The sequence below is a fragment of the Dipodomys ordii genome, unplaced genomic scaffold (genome assembly GCF_000151885.1).
Source record: "Dipodomys ordii isolate 6190 unplaced genomic scaffold, Dord_2.0 Scaffold59, whole genome shotgun sequence".
Lineage (NCBI taxonomy): Eukaryota > Metazoa > Chordata > Mammalia > Rodentia > Heteromyidae > Dipodomys > Dipodomys ordii.
The window spans coordinates 2,453,568-2,467,280 of record NW_012267275.1 but is presented as its reverse complement, the minus strand read 5'-3'; the positions used below and the strand labels follow the sequence as shown (position 1 = coordinate 2,467,280).

Genomic DNA, 13,713 nt, shown 5'->3' with positions numbered 1-13,713 from the left:
TATGTCCCTCCCTCACAGTATAACCCCTGCTTTCAATATATTTGATGTCAGTATAACTTGTGGAGGAGATGGGGAAAAACAAGTCGTTTAAGGATTCAGGTGGACCTGTTGCAACAATGAGAAGTACAAATTGTCATGTCAAAAACAAGCTTTACAATGTCGGTGGGGGGGAGGGGGAAGGGACTGGGTGGGAGGGAGGGGGGAGGCTGGGAAGGGAGGTGAAGGGTAAACAAAGGAGGAGGCTGCAATGCTTGGTAAGAAATGTATGCATTATCTTGCCTATGTAACCCCTCTGTACAGTATGTTCACAAATAAAATAAAATTTTAAGAAAAGCTATACATAAAAAATCAATGAAACAAAACTAATGAAATTGACAAATCACTAGCAAGATTGACAAGAGAGAAAAATCAGACATGCCACAGGAAACATTACAACACATATCCAAGAAACCCAAATGACTATAAAGGACTACTTTCAAAATCTACACCCAAAACCGAAGGAAATCCTAGTAAACATGGACAGATTTCTAGACATACAAACTGCCTAAGCTGAACCAAGAAAATATAAACCAGTTAAACAGGACAATAACACACAACAAGATTGAGGAAGTAATCAGAAGTCATCCAACAAGGATAAACCGAGGCCCGGATGGATATACAGGTGAATTCTATAAGACTTTTAAAGATGAACTAATACCAATACTCTCCAAACCTTTCTATAAAGTAGAAACAGAAGGATCAATTCCAAACTCATTCTATGAAGCCACTTTGGAGATCACACTGATCTCCCAACCAGGTAAAGATCCAACAAAAGAGAACTACAGACCAGTTTCTCACATGATCACAGATGCAAAGCTCTTCAAAAAAATACTCACCAATAGAATCCAGAAACAAATGACAAAATTCATGCATTATGACAAAGTAGGCTTCAGCCCACAGAAGCAAGGCTCATTTAGCATACACAAATATAATTCACCACATCAACAGAGCCAAAAACAAGAACCACACTGCCATTTCAATAGATGTAGAAAAGGCCAACAACCATTCATGTTAAAAGCTTTGTGGAAACCAGGAATAAAAGGAATATTCATAAAGGCTCTATATGGCAGACGGATAGCCAGTATCATACTGAAAGGGGAAAGACTAAAAGCATTTACCCTAAAATTAAGAACAAGGGAAGAATGTCTGCTTGCTCCACTCTTCTTCAATATAGTTCTGGAAATCCTACCCAGAGCAATAATGCAAGAAAGGAACTTAACAGGGATTCATATAGGGAAAGAAGTCAAATGATCCCTATTTGCAGATAACATGATCTTAACCTAAAGGACCCAAAAAACTCCATCCCCAAGCTCCTAGAGCTGATCAACCACTTTAGCAAAGTAGAAGGATACAAAGTTAATGCACAAAAATTAGTAGCCTTTCTGTATACCAACATTGTACAAGCAGAATGGGAAATCAGGAAAACAAAGTCCATTTGCAATAAATAGCCTTGAACCCTAGCAATAAATCTAACCAAAGATGTAAAAAGCCTTTATAGATATATAAACTATAAAAAACTGAAGAATGAAATCAAATAGGACACCAGAAAATGGAAAGATCTTCCATGTTCATGGATAGGTAGAATCAATATTGTGGAAATAGCATGCTGCCAAAAATTATATACAAGTTCAATGGAATCCCCATCAAAATCCCCTGCATGATGATAGACAAAACAATGCAAAAATTCATTTGAAACAACAAAAGACTTAGAATAGTTAAAGCAATTCTAGACAAAATTTTTTAAAAAAGCAATGCAGTCTGATATCACAATACCAACCTCAAGCTCTACTACAGAGACATAATAACAAAACTGGCACAAAAATAGACTCGAAGATCAATGGAATAGAATAGAAAACCCAGAAATAAAATGATACAGTTACTTGATACTTGATAAGGGAGTCAGAGACATGCAGTGGGAGAACAACTAGCCTTTTCAATAGTTGGTGTTGGGAAAACTGGGCTTCCATATGCAGAAAACTAAAAGTGGATCTGTGTTTGATCAATTCAAAGTGGACCAAAGACCTCAATGTCAGACCCAAAACTTTGAAACTACTTTGAGAGAGTAGAAAAACATTAGAACTTATAGGTATATGTAGCAACTTCTTGAAAAGAGTCCCAGAGGCACAACAGGAGAGAGACTTAACAAGTGGGACTGTATCAAAATAATAAGTTTCTGCACAGCTAAGGACATAGTTACTAACCTAGAAAGACAGCCAACAGACTGGGAGAAGATCTTTATAGCAATAACCAGAGAAAGGCCTAATACCCAATATATACGAGGAGTTCAAGAAACTAAGCCCCTCAAACTTAATAACCCAATCAGTAAATGGGTGAGGGAGCTAAGGAGAGACTTCTTTGAAGAAGAGGTAATAATGGCAAAGAAACACATGAATAACTGCTCATCATCCCTGGCCATAGAGAAAATGAAAAAACAACTCTGAAATTCCATCCCACCCCAGTTAGATTTGAACAAAAACAAATATTGGCAGGGATGTGGGGGAAAAGGAATCCTACTGCACTGTTGGTGTAAATGTAAACTAATACAACCACTCTGGGTAGCAATATGGAGATTATTCAAAACACTAAACTTAGACCTTTCCTATGATCCAGCCATACCACTCCTGGGAAGCTACCCTGATTATCATGAGCCAGGCTATGATAAGGACACCTGCACATCCATGTTCATTGCCACACTATTCACAATAGCCAAGACATGGAAATAGCCCAGATGCCCCACAATAGATGAGTGGATCCAAAAACTGTTGTACATATATACAATGGAATTTTACATAGCCATTAGAATAAAATAATGTCATTTGCAGGGAAATGGATAGAACTAGAACAGATCATGTTAAGTGAGGTAAATCAAGCTTACATGGAGCATAATATCTCTGATATGTGGGAATTAGATCTAGAATACACTGGGATATGATAAACACTACAGGATTCTACATGTGTGTGCATAGTGGACCAAAGGAGGATACTCTTAAGAGAGAAACAAATCCCTAACTGCCTTATCATATTTATATAAAATAATATTCATATTGAAACAAACTCTAGGATATGGAAGTGAGAGTTTTCTTTTTTAATTTTTTTAGTGTATAGTTTTTATTTTTTGCCGATTCTGTCTTTATGTATAGTGTATTGAAGTGTATATCTTCAGAAAGGTTGAGGGAAGGGTACAGAACTCAAGGGGAAAAGGGTGAAAAAGTGCAGCAATGGAGCTCACTGGACACTGATCAAAGTGAGCTACTCATGGGTGGAGATGGGAGGGAGGAACTGGGAAAGAGTGAGGGAACAGAAGACACTGTACAAAAGAAATTATACTCATTACCTGGCTCATATAATTGTAATCCCTCTGTATCTCACCTGTCTAGTAACAATAAAGTTAATTAATAATTAAAAATAAATTATGTAATTTGGAACCAACAACTAATGATTTTCTTAATCATTAGTGATCTGATTCTGATGTTTCCATTTTCTCCATGTTTATGCTTTCCTTATGAATAGGAATTGAGAATTAAAGCAAATATCTACCAATAGAACTCTCAGAAGATTCTCATCAGAAGCATAAAGAGAATTTGGATGTTGAATCACATAGTTGGGTTATCTTTAATAATTCATTAGATTTACAGATTTTTTTGTCTTATGTGTGGGTGTGCTACAGGTAGGCTCAATGATTTCATGCCATCTTATCTTCGCTCTATTCTGACAAAGACATGATTGGAAGACTGTATAAGGAATCTATGTTTTGGCATGGATTTTGTATGTAAGATAAACTATTCCAGTCACCTGAAAGTACAGAGATATCAGCTGCCTAAGATGTGCAGTGTGTGCATGTGAAATGCCACAGAGCAGGTGACAAAGAAGTGTAATTGATCAAAGAGAATATTTATTGCACAAGTGCTGAGCTTTCTACAATAAATGTATGCCAAAAGGTTGTATGTAAATCAAATGACTGAAAAATGAATAATATAAAAGGCATTAGGGAAGCTAACTACTTAAAGAAATTCCCTCATGACTCTTCAAGTCTAAGAATCCTTTTGTAATGTCAAGTATTTGTCTTTTTACATAAAATCAATTTTTTGCGTATTCAGTTTTTTTTAATTGAAGTACACCTGTACTAGAGAAAAAACACTAGTTTAGGGAAACTGTACATAATATTGACTCTACATTGTATTTTCTAACTGTTGTGCCAAGAATTTAGTACAGAAATGCTGGGCTATTGACTCTCTTGGGCTTGTGGAATCTCTTATACTAGAGAGTCTAGTTGACTGGTTATCTATCCAGAAGCAGACCTATCCCATCATGCTGAGTTCAAACCCCAGTATCTTCAAAGAAGAAGCTCTACCTCCAGCTTTTTGTTGCTTAATGAGAGACAAGAGTCTCACAGACTTTCTTGCCCAGGCTGGCTTTCACCCACATACCTACCTTGAGTAGCTAGGATTATGGGCATGAGCCACTGGTACCCAGCTAGTCAATATTCTCACTACTTGTCACCCAAGATGGAAGGAATATTTGTTGAGTTTCATGTTAACTCAATTTGGTTCCATTAATGCCAATACATTTTCTATGATATGAGAAAAAATGTATTTCCTACATTTTTTGAAGATTAACAGTAGTTTTTTTTATTTGGATTTATCTTCCTTGAAAGTTATTTGATATTAATCAATTGTATTAATAATGTAATTAATATAATTAATAATGTAATATAATTAATAAATGTAAAAATGTGATTTACTTTGAATATTTCATGAGGCCCTAATATTTCAAAGAACAGATAGATGAATTTTTAAAACCAAATATCAACAAATGTCATGGTTTTGGTGACATCAGTAACCAATATTTAATAGTCAAAGGTTTTCAGTTAAAAGTTATATTGACTAAATTAAAGAATGCCTTTCTCTTTGGTTTTCTAGGTGTTTGACTATGATTTTGGCCTGCAGGATGACTTTATGGGCTCAGCCTTTCTGGATCTCACTCAACTGGAGTTAAACAGGTAACTTCAGTTATCATATTACCTTGCTATACAGCTGGGCCTGTAAAATAGGAAACAGTCTAGATTTTATCTACTAGTGTGTCACTTATATCTGGGAGGCTTCAGGCTAGCCAGTCTTCTTGAAGTACATCTTTCTCACCTGACCGATAAGAATCCTAGCTTTTTCCTTGACTGCCTCATTCTTAGAATACTGCTGTATCCCTCTGAACTGTGCTCTAGAAAAATAGAGATTAAAGGTATATTTCTCAATCTCATGTTGCTCAGATGAATGAGGTAAGGCATAAAGAAGATTAAGTATGTCATCATAATTATTCAAGAATCAAGCTGCTATCTATGAAAAAAACACATGCACTTTGCTTTAGAATAGCTTCTCTCATCACAGGAGCTCAAGGTAGAACCTGATTTCTCTAACACCAGTTACCATCACCAATTTGCCATTTCTAGGTAACTAAGATGTGCTCTAAAAGCAGAAACATACTGGTTGTGTTTCCTCAGTTACATTATTTGTTATTTATTGACTGGTTGTAAACGTATATAATTTTTACTAGTATTAATCATTTCTTATACCTGAAAATGGTTTTCCATATGCATTTCAGCATAGAAACTGTAAATTGAATGTAATGATGAAATAAACAACATGGTTCAAAGAAGCTATAGTGCCAAACTGGGTTACAGGGAAGCTGTGAAATCTGTGATGGCTGTGAGAAGGAATTCCTGTTTGGGATCATCATGTTATATCCTGTGACAGAGATAGTGGCTGGGAAAACTGTGATAAACCAGACTATGATTTCTTTTGCTCTAATGTGGGTAAATAAAAAAATAAGAGCACCCCCTTTTGAGCCACATGTACAACATGTATAGAGATGACTTATTGATCTTCCAGTGATCAGATTTTGCTGTCCTTCAAACACATTCTTCATTCCAACATAAAGCCTAAAAACTAGCGTATAGAACTTAGTTGACTGATGGCTTACCACCTTTGGAGAAAGTGTCCTAAGATCTGGTATAAATGATGCAGCCATTATCATGAAGACTGAGCTCAAACTAGAAAGACCACGTCCTTCTACAAAAGCTACAATTGCTTTCTCTACCGACTCTGCATTAGGATATACAGATTTTAAGATTTAATACTACCTATTAACAACTAGATCCTGATTCATGGTCCTTATCTCAAATACTGAGGATGCTTGATTCATTTTTTTCTGTAATGCTCTCCTTCTGTAAAAGACTTTTGGCTTATTCGTTGAATGACCATTAAAAATCTAAATATTTTCTATCACAGGTCCACAGATGTGACCCTACCTCTGAAAGATCCCCATTATCCTGACCATGATCTTGGAGTCATCTTGCTTTCTGTCATACTTAGCCCTAAAGAAGGAGAACCTAGGGATGTGGTAAGTTCCTCTACTACCTGATAACAGCTCTTTCTTATGCTCATTTTTCAAATATTGTGAGCCTTGTTTGACCCAGAAGTCATAATAAAGAAAAGCTACATGGGGCCATCTGGCCTGTTCTTTGTCTCGTGAGCATACCGATTATTGCTAGTCCATGCTTTTTTGTTTCCAACTCAAATTTCCTATTCCACACTCCAGATCAGAACCTCTTGTTATAAAATTGATTTATATTGTTTTACAATTTTATTTCTCAATCTTAGACATGTTATATGTAGGCACAGATTGTGTTCAATCAGGGAATACATTTAGAGTGAACTGAATAGTTGGTTTTCCAACTGAAGTACCCAGACCCTACTAGTTTGATTCTATTATCAGGTGTGGCATGTCAAAGAAAAAATGAAAATGGAATTATAACAGAGTTTCTGCTTTCTGGTATTTGTTTACTGAATGAGAAGTGAGTACCTTTCATTTTCTTGATGGATTTCCATATTGATTTCACCCATTCTTTAGCACTAACTTTTACACTTCCTTGCATACCATGCTGCTGGGAGAAATTAACAAGGGATGCACAGGAGCCAATTACTCCACACCACTGAAGTGGCATTGAACTATTTCAGGTTTCACCCAGAGCAGTATGCTTGCCACTGCATTTTCTGCCACAATTTACCAAAGATTATTTATTGGACTCTGTGTATATTTATGGACCTGGGAACTATAATAGCCCTAATTGTAACATATTTTTGTAGTAGACATAATATCTTAAGCAAGTTCAAATACTCGATTTCAGCAATATGTGCATTTCTGTCTGAAAATGATGTGTGATAAAAGTTGGTATATATTGCCACTCCCCAATTGTAAGTAAAACTACTGAAATCCAACTTTAAATTTGGAAGCATTTTAAATTAATTGAAGCAATTCAAACCTTGAAAGGGATTTTTTCTATTTTTTTAAAAAGCAGTGAGTCCACAAAGTCATCTGTAATATTTCTAAGGATGAGTGAAATATTTATACTTTACTCACTGAGAAAGAAATGTTTCTTTTTCAACAAGTATTGCCAAATATTCCCTACTGTGCTTGCTTGGTGAATCATATAGATGGAAGAATAGATAGAAAAACTTTGACAATGAGTATTGAGAAAAGGAAGTCCATCATTCCAAAGTCACCAGATCCAAAGATGTGACTTCACTCTGCACAAACCAAGAAGTAAATTCTATCTGGCTAGTTCAAACATATGAATAAATTGTAAATACTCATTTTGTGCATTATTCAAACAATCCTCATATTCACTAGGAGCCTACTGAACACCATTTCCCATGCTGGATACTTAGGCTATCATATATTTATGCTCAATGCAGACATCAAGAATCAGATAATTACTGAAAGAAGCATAAAGTAATCACTGTAGCTATATAACAGTGAACAGGAAAATTTTTAGGGACAGGGATTCTCTAAAAAATTCAAATGTAAACTGAAGTCAAAAAGATGAAGTTAAGAAACAATCTAGGGGCTGGGGAGGTGGCTCAGTGGTAGAGCGCTTGCCTTGCATGCATGAGGCCCTGGGTTTGATTCCCCAGCACCACATAAGCAAAAAGAAAAAAGCCGAAGTGGCTGTGGCTCAAGTGGTAGAGTGCTAGCCTTGAGCTGAAGAGTTGAGGGACAGCGCCCAGGCCCAGAGTTCAGGCCCCACGACCGGACCCAAAAAAAAAAAGAAACAATCTAGAAGAGAAGTAGTTCAAACAGTGGAAAGGACACATGCAAAATCCTGTGACTAGAAAACCCATATTGCATTTGAAGAATTGAGCAGGTATTGGAGCTTTGAGAAGGCAGAATCAAAGAGAGCATGGGTGATCCTGATGCTTAGTTCACCATGCATAGTACACTGGAGGGGAAGGGAGATGGTCAGAGTATGTGGGGGGGTGCCTATTGTCCAGTTTAAGGTTTCTGATCTTTTCCCAAAAAACCTCAGTTAACCACTGACCAGTCTGCAAATAGGAAGGGATTATATTTGTCTGTTGAAAATATCACTGTGCTTACATTGTACAAAACAGATTGAAGAACTAAGAATATATGCTTGGAGACCAATTAAGTGGCTTTTGCAAAAATCTAGTTGAGAGATGATAAAGGTTTGGATTAGAACTCTCAGAGGTCGATATGGAGGAAAATTGGCAAGTTTACCTGTAGGAGGTTAAAAAAATATCAGCAAGACTTGGTGAAATAATATTACAGTTAGTCTTCTTTGTTATTTTAATGAAAGATATACTTCAGAAACAAACCAAGTACTTAAGATCCTTTATATTCCAAAAACATGCACACTTGCAAGTGAATATTGGAATAGTAAGGCAGCTACCATAATTATCTGGGTGATTTGATGACAATGGATAGTCTGTTGAGTTTTTACATTACAGAAATCTTTATTAAATAGTCTAACTCAAGATGAGTGTTTGAAGGATCAAGTTAGTATAAAGAGACTTTACACTGAAATTGTTGAGTTACTCAGAACTAGACAGAAATATATTGAAGCATAAAAGCAATTAATTCTCAACTTTATCTTTTCTTCTACAATATTCACAAAAATTCTTCAATCTCCATGGCTGCTCAAAGCTATATGTAAACATTAAAAAAGTATTTCTGATTAGAAAAAAATCTAAAAATATTACAGTAACCAGGATTTGTTTTCAAATGTAAATATGAAAAATGGGCTATATGAAAACTTTAAAAATCTGATTTAATTCGTCTTTTAATCCTTTTTTTCTCCTACTCATCTCTCTTCACCTTTCATACAGATTTCTCCCTAAAATCCTTATGCCATTTCTTTGATTTAGATCCCTTTAATGACACTAGACTTTTAAAAATCTTTCCTGAATGTTCGTAGTTTCCATTCACAGACTTATTCTGCTCACAAACAGGAAACAGGGTCTTTTTCCCTAAAACCTTGTTTGTAACTCTCCCCTGGTTCTTCTTTAGAGAAGGATGTAGCTCAGCCAAGACTCAGCAATGGTCTATACCAGGATCAGCTCATCCTGGGAACACCCAATCACTGCTCCTCCTGACATTGGCCACACACAAGGAGGCAGAGAGAAAAGCTTTCTGTGTGGCTGTGCTGGCTCATCCTCATGTATGTGATCAATGACCAGAGCATAGGCCGGGCTATAGAGAAGCAAGCTGGGTGGCAGAAGAAAGTGTTTAAAAAGTGCTCAATAGGACATCCAATTTCCTTGTCATTCTAATATGCAAGATTGGAATCTGTGTTTCTAAGTTTATATTTTACATTGTGAAAATTACCAAGAACTGAGTAGCTTTTAAATTTTTATCTCTGTTTATTTGGCCTAAGTTGTTATTCAATTGCAACTTCTATAAGATACTGGAAATGACTTATTTTATTTAACAACCCTGGTTATTAGATTTTGAAAACTTGAACGAGGAACATAAAGAAGTTTGTCTCATAGACATTTATCTCAGAGAAGTTAAAATGTACTGCATATTCCAAGAGCCAGAAGAAAAGGTTTTAAAGGATTTTGCTAAGACAAATGATTTGTATTTGAGGAAGTAGGAAAAATTGCCCTGATTTGAACAATAAACCATGTTTCCCTGTATAAAATTATCTCATAGTACCTACAAATATGTTCAATTTATATGTCAATTAAAACTAAAACATTACTCTTCTACTAAGCATTGTGTTAGGTTCAGTAAAATCCTTTTTCTTCTACTTGTTCAGTGACTTGTGACTTTCTCTAATTAAATGGAACTCCTAATGAGAGGATTTCAAGGTTCTCTAACAAATAACATATGTTTCCTCATTTGTAACTTCTGTTCTAAACACACAGACTTATTCATGGATCATCTTCTCTCAAATCCAAACCATCTTCATTGTCATCTGTGCTTAAGGATGCCAGTATTTCACCTACATCCTACATACTATCATTTGGGGTATATGTATATAAATATATATGTACATATATGTGTCATATACAGTATTATATAATATACAGAACTTTTTTTCTCTTTATTTTTTATTATTGTCATTATCATCTTTAAGTAGTTGTACAAAAGGGTTTCAATTCAACCTGTAAATTTATGAGTACAATGCATTTTGATCAATGTCACCCCTTTCGTTATTCTTTCCTACCTCTCCCAACTCCATCCATCCCTTCATTTTTCCTAGTTCTATGAAAATATATGGATATATACGCATATATGTGCATATGAGTATATGTGTACATGCATACATGTGTATATATGTATATACTTATATTTTGTATATATTTATATTATGACTGCATTCTTCCACCCTTCCTCTTTTCATTCATCTACTCCTCCGCTTGGCCTCACTCCCTCTGACATCTCATCTTCCAACTTCATTTATTTTGTTAAACTGTAAGTTAGTTTATAGAACCCACTCATTGCCAGGTGCCCGTGGCTCAAGCCTGTAATCCTAGCTACTCAGGAGGCTAAGATCTGAGGATCGAGGTTCAAAGCCAGCCCGGGCAAGAAAGTCCGTGAGACTCTTATCTCCAATAAACCACTAGAAAACCGGAAGTGGCGCTGTGGCTCAAGCGGTAGAGCACTCGCCTTGCTGCAGGGACAGCGCCCAAGCCCAGACTTCAAGCCCCACAATCGACCAAAAAAAAAAAAAAAGAACCCACTCATTATGACTTCTCTCAAAACTTAGTCTAGTGTTCTGTACCTAGTGGTTGTTCAATATGTTTTGGATGTATCTTTTTGAGTATTTAAAAGGCTTCAATGGACCAGGGAAGGTATTTTAAAGATACTTTATTCTTCTAAATTAAAATCCCTAATGTTGTCATAAATAACATTAAGTTGTGGTTAAATAATGATTTAATTTAATTTTGTAAGTTTTTAAAATTGCTATGTTAATGATAATGTTCTTCAAATCAAGCTACATTGTTCTTCTAAGGAATTCTAATGATTAGTAAATATATATTAGTAAATATGTCATTCTATGCATTTTCATAGTAATGCATTTGCATACATTTTCTATGTATATGCATTTCTATGCATTTTCTTCATTTTGTAACATGTATATTATTAGCCAAATATATTTTTCTGTGAAACATTTGAAATTTTTGGTTAAGACAATTATAGAGTTAATATTTCTTTGAATTAATTTTTTCTTGTGCCTTAAATGCAGAATAAACTGCTTCAGTGAAAATAGCATACTAATCTCTCACACTCAAAATTCAGCAAATCAGAAATCAACTACTGAATATTTCATAGTCCCATATAATATGAATGATGTACAGAAGATAGGTATGAAGAATAGTTTTGCATTAAGCTCTACACAGGAAAATGATAAGGGTGCCATTTTCTTTTGTTATTAGCTCAAAAATAACTTAGAAACAGAAGACTTTAGTTCCAAAACCACATTTATTTTTAATCCCTATGTTTATAAAACTTGGCAAAAATATTTTACATGTATTAAAAGAGAGAATGAAAAAGCAGAGTCTCAAGAGCTTTTCATAAATATTTCCCAATATTTAAACAGGAAGTAGAATATTAACATTAAGTGGGAAGGAAACAACTGGAAATATCAAGCACTAAGTGCTAAGATTACAAAATGCTAAGATTTCTAAATCAGTTGTTTTGTGAGTTTTTAATGCACTGTTAAATACTGACAATATATTCCATGAATAATGCAGTTGCGATGATTTCTTCTTATTTGGATTGCACTTCTGGAAATCAGTAAAATGAAAGAATAAGTTGAAAAAAATCTATCAATCTACTGAACCTACCACAGCTCTGAAAACATGTAATGTCTAATTACAGTGATTTAAGAAATGTAGTATGAATAATAGCAGATGTATTTCATAGATGCCAATCTACTCCATTGAGCTCATGATTGATACTAAAAAAAATTCCAGATATGAATAGACATGTACCTCTATTTTTAAGTCTCCAGCATCATGTGTACAAGAAACCAAAACCTTCCTAGGTAGCATGCTGATGCATTGCATGGCACAGCTCTCATTTCTGCTTTGATCGCATGTCCTGTTTCAAAATCTGTCAAAATATGTAGTGCATATTTGTCTGTCTATACATGGTATTTGCGTCTGATAGTGTGTTTGAGTTCTTTCTGGCTCTTTTTCTAGCAGAGTTCAATCCACAGCTTTCTTCATTGGAGAATTTGTGAAATAAAAGTGAGTTATTTGCATTACACACTCTCTTAGATAACCTAGAAGTACAAATTGTATAACTAAGGCTAAAGAAACAGAAAACCTAAGAAACATACAAATTGATCTTAGTTCATCCTTGATGAACTATTTTTTTTTACTTTGGCTTAATTTGCACCCATTTCAGAATTATACAACCAAAAGTTGAAGAGGAATTGCTGATAAAGGTGGAATATGAATGTTTTATAAGATGTATGTCCTAATCATTCTGTGATATGTTGGTATGTACATTAGCAGTACAGTTGCCTAAAATTACTATTGTGTAAAAAATAATTTTTATAGCTCTATTACTTTTTTATATCATTCATTCTTTTTATTGGCCTCAAAGACAGTTGAATTGCTAATAGTTTATATTATAAAAATATTAGATATTGACACCTTCAAAAATTAATTCATATGTTTCTCACCTGAAATTAAAAGCATAAAGCAAAAATTAAATCTTATTTTTCTAGAATTTGCTTCATCGCCTATCTCTAACGATCATCTAACTTCTGTCACACATATCACACATTGCAAAAATACCAGTGTTAATGCCATATCAAATTGATTTGCTTTTTAACTTTTCTACTACTCCCCATTTTATTGAGTCTCCTTTAACTTTACTGCTTAAAAACTGAAAAATAAATAATCAAAAATAGGAATTTGGGTATTAAGTATGAAGTATTTAACCCATTGCTTAGCTAGTAGGTTTGGCTAAAAGAAGAAGAAATCTTGTTACAAAACTTAGAAGTGCCAGGCACTGATGGCTCATGCCTGTAATCCTAGCTAATTAAGAGGCTGAGATATGAGGATTGTGGTTCAAAGCCAGCCTGGCAGGAAAGTCCGTGAGACTCTTATCTCCAATAAACCACCAGAAAACCAGAAGTGGCGCTAAGGCTGAAGTGGTAGAGCACTAACCTTGAGCTGAAGAGCTGAGGGACGGAGTGCTCAGGCTCAGAGTTCAAGCCCATGACTGATAAAAAAGAAAGAAAGAAAGAAAAGAGCATCTTGAGAATCACTGGATCTAGCTTTTGATGCTTAGTCAGGAAAATAATGAACTGATTCTCATAGCTCTCCAATCCTTCATATTTGTACTTAAATACATACCTAAATC

The 13,713-nt window shown here is 35.0% G+C and overlaps 1 protein-coding gene across 1 annotated transcript in view; it reads left to right on the top strand.

The window, feature by feature from the left end:
* Window positions 1–13,713, top strand: part of Mctp1 (multiple C2 domains, transmembrane 1) — a 541,169-nt gene that overhangs the window by 302,658 nt on the left and 224,798 nt on the right. Inside the window, exons 5-6 of the mRNA XM_013022079.1 lie at window positions 4,959–5,038; window positions 6,321–6,432. Of these exons, the coding sequence (XP_012877533.1) occupies window positions 4,959–5,038; window positions 6,321–6,432 (192 nt within the window). The remainder of the gene's footprint in view (window positions 1–4,958; window positions 5,039–6,320; window positions 6,433–13,713) is intronic.